The following is a 17286-nucleotide window of genomic DNA, read 5'->3' on the forward strand; positions in this document are numbered from 1 at the left end:
AATTGTAAGGAACGCCATTTGTCCTTCAGTTTTGTATTCAGCAGAGACTTGAAAGCGTTAAAGACCTGCGCTTCTTTCTCCACTTGCTTTGCTTTCCAAAATCCAAACCTTCAGATCAAGATGCAGAGCACTGCGCTTGCTCTGTCTCCTTCCACCTCGTTTCTCAAACCTCCACGTCGAAACTCCATTCCTAAAGCCTTTCAGCTTTTACCCTCGACGTCCTTGATACATGTTGACAATCTGACTAAAGTTCACAGGCTTTCATAGCAAACAGCTCGTTACACTTTTTCTTCTTCCAATGCTTCCTTGATTTTCTCAAATCGTAGATACGATCATTTGAAGGCCAGGGCTGCTTCTGTGCCCGAGAGTGCGGACTAGGCCTCGAAGCAGAGCGGATTGGTTAAGACCTTGCAGCTTGGTTCTATGTACCTTTTGAATATTTACTTCAACATCTACAACAAACAGGTACATGCTATGTCTTTATCCATCTGTTCTCCCTACGGTTTTTCATTGTCTTTTCTTGTTTTGAAATGCATGTTTTCGCTTCTTGTTTTCATCGATTTTGGTCTAAAAGAAGCTAGAATTTGAAGGCCAGAGCTTGTTCATAGGTTCTGAAAGTCTATCCATTTCCAGCAACGGTCACAGCGTTTCAGTTTGGCTGCGGGACTGTGATGATTATCCTGATGTGGGCTCTTAACCTCTACCCTAGACCAAATCTCACTCGCTCACAGGTAGCTACTGATCCCATGTCGAATGGAGTAGAATACAACATATAATATGTAGTTTCATTACTAATAGCACCGAGACCTTTTGTATAAACCCAAAACAGTAGGTGGTTAAATACAAGTTGGGATAGTACTAGTTGATTAGTAGTATGCCATTTCTCTGTCGCTTTGAAATCTTTCGACTTGGGTGGCAGCTTGCAGCAATTCTACCGCTGGCTGTGGCACACAGTCGGAAACTTATTGACTAACATTAGTCTTGGGGAAATTGCTGTTTCCTTCACTCACACAATCAAGGCCATGGAGCCCTTCTTCACAGTTGTATTCTCTGCTCTTTTGCTTGCTGAGGTAACAACTTTTCTTCTTGTTCTTGCTTCCTACTTGAATCAATCATTATGAAGGCGGTTGCAAACTTGCGGTATGATTGTTGGGTAATCTATGTCATTGATGATGAAGCAATTTGGCTTTCAGCTTTCTGATCAGGCTGACTGCTGATTGCTGTCCACACAGAGGCCGAGTATTTGGGTGGTTTCTTCTCTTGTACCGATTGTAGGTGGAGTGGCATTGGCATCCTTCACCGAGGCCTCTTTTAAATGGTAAGACATCCGGGAACACAAATTTATGCACGAGTTGAATTCATGGGCAGGTTCTTGGATTAGAGTCTGCTAAAAGGAACAAGTTCTAACAGGATCGGTTTAACTATTGTATGTTCTGCAACAGGATCGGTTTCGGTAGTGCAATGGCCTCTAATGTTACAAACCAATCGCGTAATGTACTCAGCAAGAAGTTCATGGTTAAAAAAAGAGGTAAAACTAATTAACCTGCAGATGCAATTTTCTTATTTTCAGAATTTCTTCATGAGGCTCAACAATTTTGTTTTGTGATTAGGAATCTTTGGACAATATCAATCTCTTCTCAGTGATCACTATCATTTCCTTCATCCTGTTGGTTCCTTCAGCGATTCTATCGGAAGGCGTTAAATTTACTCCTTACCTGCACTCTGCTGTACGTACCGTTAAGTGCTTCACGAAAAAGCAGTTAGAAGTGCTTCATCAAGTAGCTAGCTTTTCTGTACACATTGTTGTATAATTGATAATATTACATGTATACCAGGCAAACGAAGGTTTGAATATCAAAGAGTTATGCGTAAGATCACTTCTGGCTGGCTTCTGCTTCCACATTTACCAGCGGGTGACACCATAGTTTCCTACTCTCTCTAAATTAAACCGAAAAATGAATTTACGTACTTCTTGTAGTAAGAAATCTCAGTAGTTACTGTGTACAAACCGTTTTGGCTTAGAAGTGATGAGTAATGGTTGTAATGGCTTGGTTATTTTTGCAAATTTGCGTGGTAATGCAGGTTTCTTATATGATACTGCAGATGGTATCACCAGTGACTCACGCAGTCGGAAACTGTGTGAAGCGTCTGGTGGTGATAGTCTCCTCAGTCATCTTCTTCCAAACCCCCGTCTCACCGATGAACGCACTCGGTAAGTTCCTTTATATTTACATGTATGACACATTCTTACATATGGCACACTTGTAGTGTTTAGGTTTCTCGTTTAACAATGACTGGGTTAAATTGCAGGGACAGCTTTTGCTCTCGCAGGAGTGTTCTTGTATTCAAGAGCCAAGAGACTCAAGCCAAAGCCCAATTAGTGATGCATGAATTGTAAATGTGTAAGGACAATGCTTGTGTATCTAGGGGACTTACTTATGAACTATAATTAACGAATCTTTACCATCTGAACATCATAAACGGAACCATTCATTCTCTTTATGATCACCTAAAGATCATAGATGCAAAAATTTATTCAATTTGGAGATCTTTTAATCATTCATATGCATAGAAAAAATGGACGGTTCATCATGAGAATGTTGTGTGGCCTCACATAGGTGCTACATCAACATACTAACTGATCTTTTAGGGGAGATAAACGGCAGTGACCCATTGATGACTAAATTAGGAGATAAGGAACGAAATTAATGAGTTTGAAACACAAATAATCAAATTGATGAGTTAACAAAAACATAAGCGACCATAAAAACCCTATATGAAAGCAAAAAAGAAAATCATCATCATTTGTAAAGATTAGTTCAATGCCACTTAGTACTACGGTCTAGTGGTATTCATCTTCACTTATAAGTGAGAGGTCTTAGATTCGATTCTCGCCAAATACGATGTTGAACCACATTATTATGGCAAATCCATTGTAAAACTTAGGCCTCGTTTGGGATTGAGGTGATTTTAAAAAAAGCCACTGTGAAAAAAAGCTGAGGGTCATTTTTGTGTTTGGTAAACTGAAAAAAAATGGCTTATTTTGGAAGCTGCTGTGAGAATAAGCTGAAAATCAAAGGAAAAGCTGAAGCTGCTATTTGCTGCTTTGAAAAAAAACCAGTTTTTTCAAAGCACACGGAGCTACAGTGCTCCTTCAATGAAAAGACACACTATCATCCTGCTTTTTTTTCCAAAAGCACTTTCACAAAAAAGTTTACCAAACACTCTACTGGCTTTATTTCACAGCCGCTTATTCTCACAGTACAGCCGCTTATTCTCACAGCAGCTTTTTTTCAAAGCACAGCAATACCAAACCAGCCCTTAGTCTACTCTCTTATTCCCTCAGTATAAATACTATCATTTGTTAAAAAAAAAAAATTGCTCAATAATACACACACACACACACATACATATGTGTGTGTTTGCGCCTACTTATCAAAATGCTGTATTTTCTATTAATTATAATTTCAACTCGCCTTAATAGATGCTCTTCTAGCAAAAACGCTTATAAGCACGATAACTTTTACATAAGCAACCCTATTTCTAGTCATCAAATTAGACAAATCAAATGCTATAAATAAAAGGAGGTAGTAGAAGGTGAAAAAGAGTGCATAAATCTCTCCCATTTATTTTTGATCCTTTTACCAAAGTTTGCATAATTGGCTCTATCCAGAATTAAAAAATAGAAGCGTTATACATTATGGTTTCCACAATGGCTTAATTGCTCTATTAGCGACGCGGGTACGGCCAACATGGCATAAACAAGATCTCTAGTGTTAACCTACACACTTTATTAACAATATTGATGCCAATTTGGAAACAAAGAGCTATCACAAATCTGCATCAAGCTTAATCAATTTCCAATTATGCATATTGCTTACTTTTTAAGCACTTTATGTGGATTTCGAATTTCTAGCTAAATACAAAACCTCATATATATTATATATAGTCATCAAAGTACAGTCGTTATATGGTGCAGTTAACTGTACTTGTGAGCACAATAATAACAGAATGTTGATGACCATATCGACCACATTTTGATATTTATAACTTCACAATATAGACAATATCAATAATAACGACAACATATATAGATGGCATATTACAAAACATCTCTATATAAATAAATAGATAGCAAATTTGGACAAACATGCATAAACAAAACAAAACTAAAGTTGAAACAACATCAACACTGTGGTCCAATTAGAAACTATCCAAATGAAAATGCTAAAAGGAAATACAAGTCTGAACGCTTCTAAACATGAAACCCTGATGACGCACAAAAACAACAACAGAATGACAACATACGAAATAGCTAGGGGCAGGCTGCCGACAAAGCACTTCCTGCAGCTGCACGAAAGCTCACATATTTCCCTTGAAATGGAGCATCTCCATAATATCCAGCTCTTTCTTGACATGGTCATCATGTCCCTGCATAAAGTTGTTCATCTCCAATGGGAAAAATGGCAGTTCATACTCCATGCTGCAGCTTGGATCCTTAACCCTAGAAGTGCTGCTGCTTGCCATTCTCTGCTGCAGGTACCCACCAAGTCCATAGCTTTCAAAAATATTGAACATGTTACTCTTGTCGAAATCAGAAAGAGTTGTAACACCATCACCCATGTGATTGTTCATGTTGGAGGCCTCACTGTCAAAAGGTTCTGGACGATAACCCGTGAGATCCCAATTCGCGGAGTTGGTTGCGTCTGGGCTCTCGACAATGCTGTTCTGATTAATGTGCATCCCAGACTGATGATCCGGTGAGACCACAGACGACAGCACGGCTTTGTTCTCCATAGTTCCGGTAGAGTTGGCGGAAGCAGTACTAGGAGTACCAGTAGCAGTGCTACTGACCACGCTCCTGATGTAGTCCTGCAACATAGAGCTCTCATTGTAATTGTTATTGGAGGAGTCCTGCTTGTTGCTCTTCCTTTTTGAGTTTTGCTTCCTCTTTGTTGCGTTCCAGTGATTCTTGATGGTGTTTTCTGTTCTCCCAGGCAATATCTTTGCCATTTCTGCCCATCTGTTCCCCATTTTCTTGTGGGCTTCGATCAGTATCTTGTCCTCTTCCTCGCTCCACATTTCTTTCTGCAAGTTTCAACACAGATTTAATTAGTTGCTTGAACGCACCATGTATTTAACTGTCTGAGTATGTTAACCAAGCACAGATGAACAGAGGCAGAGAATGAAGATCAGAGGAAGAAGATGAAGTGCAGAGAGAGAAATATATTCACGCACATATTTACGTATCTGAATACATATGCTTCTGAGATAATATATAAAATTCAAAAGCTGATTGATCTGGTAAACAACAACTCGTTTAATTAAAACCAACGTTATGCACCAGCTAACTAGATTTGATCTGTAACTGTCAACTTTCTGTTAGCATGTCCAAGTAGAAAACAATGCATGTAGTACGTACTACGTATATGCTAATTTATAGTCCTAGGGTTTTAACTAGGAAAACTGAAGATGCATGCATCGTCACCTTAGTCCAATAACATCAAATCAGAGAAGGAAAAAGTCCTACTTGATCCTATGCAATTTATATATGTGAAAAAGCAAATTAAATAAATTTGAATTTCATCATAAATTGTTTTTGAGTGAAAAACTTCATTATAAATTATACAATCAAAATTCACTACATATTTACAAAAGAGTAAGGATTGAAGAGTAATTTAGATCAATAACATACAATAATTCAAACTTATAATTAAAAAGTGAATAAATTTTATGTCTCGGAATGGGTTGGACTTTAGCCTAATTTTGGTCCATATCGAAGACCCCTATTTAGACTATATTTTGTAAACAATATAACACAGTTATTGATGATTAACATGTTTTTTTCTTATTGATGAAACATCACATAGTTTATAAATATGATCTAAAAAATGCTCAACCTAATCATCAATAACCACATATATAACTTACAAAATATGGTCTAAATAGATAGTGTCTCTAGTATTACCCATAATTTAATAATTCAAATTGAAATAAATTCGAATTCTGATATATACGCATAAGCTAACCCTGGCATGGGTTGTTTCGGAAATTCATGACTTGTCATGGTTAATTATTACAGTCTAATCCAAATTCTGCAATCCACCTTAACTGCTGGTCGAAACGCATGTTTCTGCGCTGTCAAGCAGATATTGACAAATACTGGACAATACAATGTCTATAAAAACTTCACAAAACGTATAAACGGACAAATAAAGTAATTATATATTTTACGACTGACGTCAAAAAATTAGAATTACAGTGTTTTTTAATAAAAATATAACCAAATATATGCATATGCCATATATGTAGCCATTTATCTTTGTGTGTATATACATTAATAAAATTATGAGTAATTGTATGTATTTGCATAAATCTTTTGTTTTTATTTAAAAGATAAGTAAACTTTAGTGAATGAACATGAGCTATATAGATGCTTGTATGTAATTTATATGTTAATGAAGGTTGTGAAATAGTGAAGAATTAAGGGGACAAAGGATGAAACCCTAATGTCAGGCCGCAGATGGTTGTGCCATCTTTCTCTACATTGCTTTCCCACTCTCCCCGTCAGCTGGTTAGCAATATGAGACCACTTCTTAATTCCAAACCTGCCAACCAGTTGTACCAAGTGTCTGCAAAGAGAGATTTAACTGAGTTAATTACCAATTCTTACCGAACATCAAAAAACTAATTCGACTTCTTAGAAAAAAGATTTAAGCATCGTATATCCTCCAAATTCAGAAAAATACATGAAGAAAATATAAATCAACACTGTGATTAACCAAATAATCGACTAAAATCAGGAAAAGCAAATACCTGTCTTCCTCAGGACTCCATTGGCCTTTTATTATATCAGGTTTCTTGTGCAGGAGTTTGATGGCTCCTCCCTCACACAACCTTTTGTTCTTCTTTTCATCAGCTGAGAGCCTTGGAATATCATCTGAATGCAGACGCATCGCTGGAGCTGATGAGGACCCGAATTCACCATAAATTACCAATGGTGGGAGCTGCACACAGCTTTCTGCCCCCATCTGCTGGTCATGAGGAATCTCTTGATGGTCGGGAGGATAACCCAAACAGCCTCTAACACCACCATGAAATCCATGCATCGCAACCAATTCTCTTTCGCCACAATCGGATGTCACGAAATGATGGCGGTGATAATTTGGGGTATAAGGTGAAGATTCAAAGGGGTTATTAAGAGTGTTGCATGTGGTTGAAATCTTGCTGAAGGGGTTGGATGAAGAACCGGCCTCAGTGGTGGTGAAGTGATCAGTCTTTGGAGTGAGATTGTACTCATGGGAATGAGAAATGCGATTAAACCCATGATTTATGGAATTGGGGTGATGAAACAAAGCCTTAGGAGAACTGGGTGGTGATGGGGAGGATCTAGAGAGAGAATAAAGATTCCCATCGCTGGTAGTGGTTTTGATGGTGGTGGGAGGAGGGTTTTCTGGTTTCATCAATTTCAGAGGGTTTGAAGAACCATAGAGAAGGGTGGAAATCAAAGGAAAATTATCTAATTCTCTCAAGTTGGTTTCCAAGTACTCCATGCAAGCAGAGAGAGTCTCAGGGCTCTAGAGAGAGAAACAAAAGCTCAAGAAGGAAGGCTGGTTTAATGTGTGCTAGCTGATGTAAATTTGGGTTTTTTATAAGTGAGGTTTGAGGGAGAGCAAGGCAAATGTGGACCCCACTGCCTCTCTAGCATTGCAGGCAGGGCCATATCTACAATCCAAGGGCTCATATTTCGTCCAGTTTGTGTCCATTGAACTTCCTTTCCCATGTTTTTTTTCCTTATTTTTTGAAACAAAAAATTGAAAAAAATAAAATAAAATAAAATAAAACATAAAGCATAAAACATAGGGAATAATTATGGGAAAATTAATGAAAATTGTTGGAAAACTTTGAGTGTTAACACAAATGACAAAATAAAGGGTAAAGTGAATAGTACCATGATTGACTTTTTAGTGTAAAAATGTGATTTTTCGTTAAAATGAACAGTACTATGAGTTTTTCGTTAAAGTTTCCAATAATTATTAGGTTGTTATACTAGTCTTGTATTTTAGGGAAATTCTAAGACAGATTGTGACACATGGCGGACATGTATTGCCCATAGCTCTGTTTTATGATGTGGCATATCATATATGAAAGCAATGCGTTTCACGGTGTATTTATTTTTTATAAAACCACAACCGTTGATGGCAGATCCGATGGTGAATATCAACTAGAAATATACTCATAATAACAACGAAAATCTAATTGTATACTAAGAGACGAGCCCTTCATATTAGATTACTTTTGCATAAAAGACATGTTTCTTTGCATTTTCTAACTAAGAAAAAACATATTGTCAACTCCTTTTAAATTCATTCTAGTTTAAAAACTACATTTTAATTACAAATAATATTTCCAACTCCTTTTTAAATTAAATTTTGTAAATCATACAACATGGTTGTTGATAATTGAATTATTACTTAAATATTGACTAACGTGCTTATTTTTTATTACTAACACATCATATAAATTGAAATTTTAATTTAAAATTTTGGTTGACCTAGCATTACTCTTACCAAAAAGAGTCAATAGGAGCCTAGGAATTAGCTCCTCCTCTCAATTTCATAGAGGAAATTTAAGGCTACCAAAATGATTTTCTTTTCAGTCTTATCTTTTCTTTCCACCTCGTCTAGTTTTATCGAAGTCATACTTATTAATTGTAAATACATATTTGGAAGGTGTTCAAAACAAATATATGGAAAATGTTAACCATTTGCTTTGGCATAATCTTAAATTTGGCTTAATATATAGACCATACATGGATTTTGCAAGGCTCAAGTATTTGAATCTCATAATTACAAACATCCATATCCTAAACTTACCATTTAAAAGTAATTAAAATAATTTTTTAATAATTTGACACATAAAATAATAAGGAAAATAACTTATAGATAAGGATTTGGGCAATGAAGTAATTTTCAGCTGGTTTTGTAACAATATATTTGTAACTGAAGTTTTGAAAGCATCCTCCTAAATTGGTATCTAATTTATTGGATATATATATTTAATTATTTTCATAATAATTAAGGTATTAACATAATTTTGCTTTGGAAATTTTTCTACAGTTACACAACAATGGCCACATTGTTAAAAGCCATTACTCCCTAGCATAAAACTATTTGACTATTTTAGTTATTTAGTTTTTTGCTTAATTTATTTTCAACTTCCACTCCACACTTCATTGGGAGGAGACGTTTTTCAGTGTGCAGGGATAGGTGCGGTACATCAAGCGTAATAATATAATTGATTGGAAGCTTGAAAAAAAAATTCTAACAAATTGTATTTTAACACTTGGTTTTTCAAACTGTATTTCTGACACATTGAAAAAAATTTCCATTGACTATGAGGAATTAATTTGGGGAATTTTATTAGCTCTAAAAATAAGTGGTCTCTTATTACACTTGTTATCATGAGGGCTGTGTTTTAGCAATAATTAGTTTGAGTTTTAATGTGATTTACTTTCAATAAAATGGCTTAATAAATAAATTTAAATAGTCAATTATATTAGCTTTATTTTTGGCTGTGTTCGTCATGACAAACATGCCCTAAATTCAGTACCTTTTGTCTCTTTATCCGCTGAAATAGATAACCCAATTTACAATCCACCTGAAATTTAACGAGAGAGGATTCTAAGAATCCTCTAATCACATTTGTTCATCGTACATAATGCAGTTAGTTTTCGTCAAGTACTATTTATATTTAATTTTAAATAAAAATATTTACAATAATTTCTGACCGCACGATGTACGATGAACATATGTGATTTGAGGATCCTCGGAATCCTCACAAAGAAGATCCGGCGAGGATCCTCACTCAAATTTAACAAACATTTTAGTTACGATTTGATTGGACTTGAAAATACTTTACCTTTGTAAGAGACGGGGAAGCTAATATTTATATATAAGATAAAAAGTAAACAAAATGTGAAATATAAGAACTCTGGTCACACCATAAAGAGGGGGAAAAAACTTGAATAAGGATGTCCGACCAAGTTATTTGAAGGCATCTCTAACAAAAACAAAACTATGAGAGCCCTTGTGTTTTTACTTCGCTCGACCCCACGCAAATTCTCATCAATATTCACTATTCAAACTTCATTAATAAAGCAACCCTACTGAAGTTTCTCAAGAAGAGAGTTTGTTGCCCTTGTATTTTACTTCACCCCACCCCACGCTAATCTCACCAGGATAAGGACTCTACTAGTCAAGCAATCCCATCGAAGTTTTTCTCGTAGAGATCATAATTTTTTTCCCTAGTCGATCTCCCAATGACAATAAGTGTTGGTTTATTTTCCCACATTACTGGATCTTTTTCTAATTTTCAATTGGATCCAAGATCCTCTCCGAATCGTTGTATCCAAACTGATCACCATGTTCGAAGAGAGAGAAAGAGAGATAATCATTGATTTGTGTGAGGAACGACAGTAAAATAAACTAATGAAGGCTACGGTATTTAAAATGAATGATCCAAATCTCTGAGAACGTAGCTCCGAACATAGAGATCCAGAAAAAATCACAAATCTTTCAGTTGAAGGTGTCAATTTATTCCCCTAAACTTGTAGGTCACCCAAAATTGAGGCAGACTACTAAAAATAGTGAGTTTTCCCCCTACATTTCCGGCCAAAATTGCTCTCAAAAGAAGTCATGTGCCAATGTGTCAAAAAGTAAACACAACAAACAATGGATTAGATGTAGATAATAATTCATCTGCATTTCGTAGAAACTACAAGTTGCTTACACTTTAAAATATTAACTAAAACAAGTACTTTCTACCGTGCTACATATTTGTGCCCTTTTTCCTACCAAAAAGGGAAAGACCAAAAATGGTGACCAGGACAGTAAACAGAGAGCAAGAGAGAGAGAGATAAAGTTCAGCAAGGGGTAACACACCAAAGCGTTTAGCCCGACCGACCACAAATTAGTCAAAACAATTGCATCCTGGTTGCTCTCGTAAAGCTTGCCCTACGTCGGTTTACAACACTGAACACACCGGCGAAACATAAAAAACAAACCCACCGGCGAGACACAAAAACAAACTACAGCGCCACAGCAGATGCCACTAGAAGTGTGAAATTACTCTGGATGTATCATTCCCTCCTCAGCTTCTTCAGCACTGCGTCTACGTGGAGGCGATGACCGCTCCCTTTCCATCATTGCTTTGTGGAAACTCCAACCACCTGCAGAGCCACCACCTGTTGGCAGAGCTTTGTCAAACCTCTCAGGACTACGGCTACGGGCTCTATATCCTGACGCCTTGACAGGGCTGGGACTGCGGCCTCTGTCATACCCATTGGATTGACCATACCTGTCACATACAAGAAAATGCATTTCCAACCATCACTTCTCACAATACTAACGTACGATGGCAATCACATTTGACATAACGAGCAAGCAGATGTAATTAAACAGCGTGATTTTAAATGAAAAAAAAAGAAGCAAATTTACCTGCCAGAGGAGGGAGTAAATCCATATCCTCCTCCCCTTCCACCATCCCTTCCACCATAACTTGAATCATTTTGCCCACGACCCCCATCACGACCACCACTGGGCCCAGAACCCCAACGTCTGAACCTGTTCATCCCACCACCACGGGAAGCCAGCTCACGAACTTCTGGGGGGACACACTGATTTGCACCTTCCAAAACTTTGATGAGATCTGATGCATACTTGGCATCCTGATCACCAAAAAATGTATAAGCCAGGCCAGTGGCGCCCGCTCTTCCAGTTCTCCCAATCCTGTGAACATAATCCTCTACTCCAGTAGGGAAGTCGTAGTTGATAACCACCCTGTTAACAAAAATTACCATTATAATCTTGGCCAGTAATTTCTTACAAATAAGAAAGATAATGCAAAAGGTACTGTTCCAAGTAATTAACCAGTTATGCAAACCCTAAAAAAAAAAAGAAAAATCTTAAATAGATAGCCAAACAAAATTTAACTACTCGTAGTTTATCTTAAAATGACCCCGACAAATACAATCCTCCTATCAAAAAGGAACACCACAAAATAATAACCTCATATTGAAAGAATGAAAGGTGATTCACCAAACCACAGAACCAAAATATAATTCAATTCTAACAGAAATAAATATGTAACAAGAAGCTGGGAAGTACAAAACCTTATGTCCTTTATGTCCAATCCTCGAGCTGCAACGTCAGTTGCTACAAGAATTGGAGTCCTCCCAGAGCGAAATTGATTCAACACATAATCCCTCTCACTCTGAGATTTGTCGCCATGAATTGCAGCAGCTCCAAACTGGCGGGTTAGATTGCGAGAAAGTTGATCGCACATCTTCTTAGTTGAACAAAAGATAATTATCTTAGACCCTGGCTCTTGGGATCGCAATATCTGCTCCAGTCGTCTGTGCTTCTCCATTGAGGTCAGTACTTCAACGTACTGTAAGACAGGATATGTTTTTTAGTTAAGCTGTATGACGATTTATATACTACATAAAACATAAACAATACAAAAGCTAATAGTTAAGTCCTCCACACTGGCTAAAGGGAACAAATATGTAAATGCTTTTTATCTTTTAAATTAAAACTCGTAATTGATCACCCTGATCACCTAGAGTGATATCCTAACAATTAAGGAAACACGCACAAGTTAAGCCAACATACTATGGACTTTAGTATGGCCAGCATTACTTGAGTTAAACATACCTGTGTGATAGACTTATTCGCAACCAGTTCATCAACATTGCCAATGTTAACCTGAACAGGTTTGACCAGTAGATCCGCTGCAATCTTCCGAACCTCCTTTGGCCAAGTTGCGGTATACATTAGGGTCTGGCGACGAGCAGGTATCTCCTTCACAATCTTCCTTATTTGTGGTTCAAACCCCATGTCCAGCATCCGGTCAGCCTCATCCAGCACTAAATAAGAAACTTGATGGAGACTGATTCTCTTCATTTCAAGAATATCATTCAAGCGGCCAGGAGTGGCAACCACAACATCTGCTCCTCGGTCAATATCTCTCAACTGTGGTCCCTTTGGAGCTCCTCCATACAAACACTGAACAAAAATAAATAAATAAAATCATTTAATCAGAGAATACAATATAAAATGGAGCTGAAAAAAATAAATAGCAAAAAAATTTCAGAGGACATTGAAGTATAATCTACTTTAAGAAAACTTCTCAAAGTTCAATATATTAGTGGAATAACATGCCTTGATGGGATTCTAAAATCAAAGAGGGGTACCAACCGAAGCCTTGGAAGGGCATCACTTAATACAGACAGAAGCATGGCCAATTTAATCCATAAAATTATTTTCCCGAAGGAATAGACCCAAAGCAAAGAAAACGATTGAACCCCTAATATAATCTGCCAAGTCAAGTTAGTTTCAGTGGCCAGGTTCAAGGGTAAGGGGTCAGTTTTAGAACTGACGCAGTTGAAAGACTAGGTCCTTAGTTAAGGGTTCAATAAGAGTCAGGCAGCGCTGGAATTTGATAACCATAAATGCAACTCTCTGAATGCACAAGCAGGAAAATATTTAACTATATAATGTATGCACACAAACAAATATGCAGCATCAAACAATACCATCCTTGAAGACATTTTTATTGTTTAACCTAAAAAACATAAAAAAGACCAGAAGTTACATACCACACAAGATATCCTTGATGACTTCCCAAACTTCACTGCCTCATCTTGAATCTGTGTTGCCAGCTCCCTAGTTGGTGATAAAACCAATACAGTTGGACCCATCTGAGGGTTATTACGGGTGCGCTTGAGATGGATGAATCCTGGAAGCAAATACCCCAAGGTCTTCCCCGAACCAGTTTTAGCAATGGCTACTATATCTCTACTTTGAAGAGCAACCGGCCAAGATTGTGCTTGAATTGGAGTTGGGGCAGAGAAACCTGCACTTTGTACCTGGAAAAAGAAAAAATTCCAGGAACCCCCATAAGCAGAGGTAATGACTTAAAGATTTGGATTTGTTTTCTTTTTGGCCTTATAGAACAGTGGAATGGCAGAAGAAGCAACACCCCCATTGCCGGCGACCAAAGCTTGCAACAGCAAGCTGGAGCAGGAGGAGGCCTCTTCTTTCATTCGGGCCAAGTGGTAGACTGAATCACCAACAGCAGGCCCAGCCACAAACTTGGGTGATTTGGAAAGCCCTTCCCAAAAATTGGTCCACGCAAAAGGGCACTCCAAATTAAATGCAAGCCCCCACAAAGAGGGCAGCACAGCGTACGACATTAGCTCCGCCCAGGAGCAAATATCGCACCTGCGACAAAAAGTACAGATGGCAAAAGAATTAACATGAGTCTGAAACTCAACATGGACCTCTAGCAATCATGTAACTTTGCACACAACACTCGGGTTACTTACACTTAATGGCCACCAGTATTATTCAAATGAAACACAAAAGCAGAAGCATAATTCAATACCTCTCTAAGAATCTCAGATGGGAAGCCAGTAGATTCAAATGAAGTGAATGGTGGAGGCACATTATCACCCTAGCAAAAGAGGTAAATCAAATGACTCTGTGAGCAGACCAAAAGTTGATATCAGGAAGCCACAGAACAGATCATTTTCAGGACAAACATAAGAAACATTTAAAAAATCATAACAGCTACTAGATAACAAAATCACGAATTCACATTAGTAGCTAACTAGCTATACAATTTAATAATAACAGTAATAATAATACTGCTTAATGATAACAATGATAAGACGAGAGAGAGAGAGAGAGAGAGAGAGAGAGGTAATGACATGACTCCATTGAAGACTCCTAGTACAATCAGCTGATCACATATGAGAAACATCTCTCACAGTGCAAGACCAGTACATTTTGCACCATACAACAATACACACATACATATTATGCACAACTATAAATGATCAGGCTAACCCAACCAATCCCAATGCAAAGGCATGCAGGCAGAAAATATAGAGATTTAAAACCACAGATCCTATGGAGAAAAGATAGATGGTAAAAGTACAAAACAGAATGACTAAGTACCACATACAAACAAGAAAGAAAAACCAATATAAACACTATGATATAACGTCTGTATAAGAAATTTCTTAACACTCACAACAACTGATATTTCATGGCGGAGACTATAAGCCTCAGCAGACAAACCACTTCCAGTGTCTGATCCATTTCCTTTCACAGAAGATCCTCCATGTGAACTTAGTGTCCCACTTGGGGTATTATGAGAAACTGTTGCACTTCTTGCAGTCTAATTCACAAACAACAACGCCATATCAGTTCCCATACAAAAACGTTTAGCAAGCAGGTTGCAGGGAGCTGCAACTGTATAAGAAGTCACCCAAGTAGCAAGCTTACCTGCTGAGTTCTTGATCCTGTGTCAAATTTCGAGCCACCATTGCTGCCTCTGCTATACCTATCATCTCCCTCATCAGGACGACGTTGCCCTTGTGAAGATTGTTGAACATGAACCGAGGAGCTTATAGACTGTGCAGAAGAGGGCTTTGATGGAGGAGCTGAGCTCGTTGGCCTATCATATTGGGTAACGTTGGTCTCCGGGTTCCAGAAGTAAAGATACCCAGTTTTACCATCAACCAGACCTCTCCATGGTTTGGGGAGAGTTGGGTCCTCCGGAGCATATCGAGGACCAGCAGCAGTTGCAGTGGCAGCCATGGGAAGAGAGCACTACACTATAACATTAAAAAAAAAACAAAAAACAAAGGAGAAAATGCACATATAAGTAACAAATTGAGATAAATATACACCAATCGATGAATATGTCAAAGCAAATCACATGCATTATGCCGAACGTATGTCAAAAAACATGCAAAACAAACGCTAGAAGATATAAAATTAAAGCCCAAAATTTTGAACAAAAAAATAAAATCCCAAATTTATGAGAATTTCTTAGTTACACGAAGCAGAAAATCTGCACCAAATGGAAAAGTGAGAAGATATTACATTACGGATTTTACACCGACCAAGTGTCAAATAAGCTTATCTCTGTTTGGTTCCCGAGAAAATTACAAAACGGAACGAAAACAAAGTCAAGCATCTATTATTCTAAAAAATAAAGCAAAGCATGCAATAAAATCTCAGCTTTCTCTCCCTATCATTTTCTCGAGAATCGACGAGAAAATCGGACATGCAAAAACCCTAGAACCCACTCAATCGAATCGTGCATTTGATTTGACCTAACGGAAAAATGCAAGCGTACGGCTCTGAGAGATCTAAGCGACGGGGAGAAATAGGGTTAGGGACGGAGAGAATCGGACCTGACGGCGTTGTTTGGGAGAGCGGAGGGAACGAGAAAAGCTCCGATGAGATCTGATGGAGAAACCCCCTTTGGCTGTGCGAAAGTGAAAAACCTACGCTTCCGAAGGGTGCGAAGCGTAGAGAGAGGAGAGAGAGTCAAGGGGACGACCCAATATATATAAAGGTAGAGGGGGGGAAAGAAGTTTAATTGGGTTGTAAATGATACTTTTAAAATGACTGAATAATTTTAGTATAAACGTAATCTAATTTTGGAAAAGTCAGAAAGCACTTCAATTGCTGTTAAAATTTAGAAATATTTTTTTTCAAAAGAATTTTCAGTCGTTTTAAACACTTCTAAACAAGTCCAAATATATTTGGGTTTTGGTGCATTTGTTTTTTATTGTTGTTTTAATTTTTCTTTTGGTAGAATTTAGTGGGTTACTATTTTTGAAAGGATTCTTGTTTTTTTTCAATTTATATCCCCCTTAATAAAATATCAGGTTGAGGCAATTCGAACGGTTTGGAAGTTCAACCCGACCCTAATTCAACTTTCTCTATTCGGATTATAGTTGGTTCAAATTCATTTGATTTCGGGTTCAATCAGATTAGGTCGGTTCAAGTTAAAAGATCAACCCATGAGTTAAATCTACAAAAAATTGTGAATTTATCACACAAATGAAACAAGTACAAACTCAAATTGAACTGCTAGGGTATTTCAAATCAACTGAAGCATCTAGTGTCACATCCCTGCCTAGGTTCCACCACTTCCCAGGCCCACTCCACCGTCGTAGCACAATATTGTCCGTTTTGGGCTCCGACCACGCCCTCACGGTTTTGTTTCTGGGAACTTACGAGCAACTTTCCAATGGGTCACCCATCATGGGAGTGACCTGGCCACCTTCTCGCTTAACTTCGGAGTTCCTACGGAACCCAAAGCCAGTGAGCTCCCAAAAAGCCTCGTACTAGGTATGGATGAAAATATATATTTAAGGATCACTCCATTGGCGATGTGGGATGTTACATCTAGAGTATTTCG

General features: G+C 37.7%; 2 protein-coding genes and 1 pseudogene across 2 annotated transcripts; 1 reads left to right on the forward strand and 2 right to left on the reverse strand.

Moving 5' to 3' along the window:
* Positions 1 to 120: 120 nt before the first annotated feature.
* LOC103432034 (phosphoenolpyruvate/phosphate translocator 2, chloroplastic-like) lies at positions 121 to 2457 on the forward strand (annotated as a pseudogene).
* Positions 2458 to 4362: 1905 nt separating this feature from the next.
* On the reverse strand, positions 4363 to 7553 carry LOC103404571 (transcription factor MYB98-like). Its single transcript, XM_008343500.3, has 3 exons — positions 6817 to 7553; positions 6506 to 6632; positions 4363 to 5088 (listed from the first exon to the last, which is right to left on the reverse strand). Exons 1-3 carry the CDS (start codon positions 7551 to 7553, stop codon positions 4363 to 4365), a joined length of 1590 nt encoding a protein of 529 aa, XP_008341722.3.
* Positions 7554 to 10738: 3185 nt separating this feature from the next.
* LOC103404318 (DEAD-box ATP-dependent RNA helicase 14) lies at positions 10739 to 16440 on the reverse strand. The gene is made up of 9 exons (XM_008343216.4): positions 16271 to 16440; positions 15354 to 15685; positions 15100 to 15246; positions 14449 to 14517; positions 13661 to 13930; positions 12717 to 13067; positions 12173 to 12450; positions 11499 to 11840; positions 10739 to 11358 (listed from the first exon to the last, which is right to left on the reverse strand). Exons 2-9 carry the CDS (start codon positions 15666 to 15668, stop codon positions 11127 to 11129), a joined length of 2004 nt encoding a protein of 667 aa, XP_008341438.1. The 5' UTR covers positions 15669 to 15685; positions 16271 to 16440; the 3' UTR covers positions 10739 to 11126.
* Positions 16441 to 17286: the final 846 nt, after the last annotated feature.

This window comes from Malus domestica, chromosome 17, assembly GCF_042453785.1.
Source record: "Malus domestica chromosome 17, GDT2T_hap1".
NCBI lineage: Eukaryota > Viridiplantae > Streptophyta > Magnoliopsida > Rosales > Rosaceae > Malus > Malus domestica.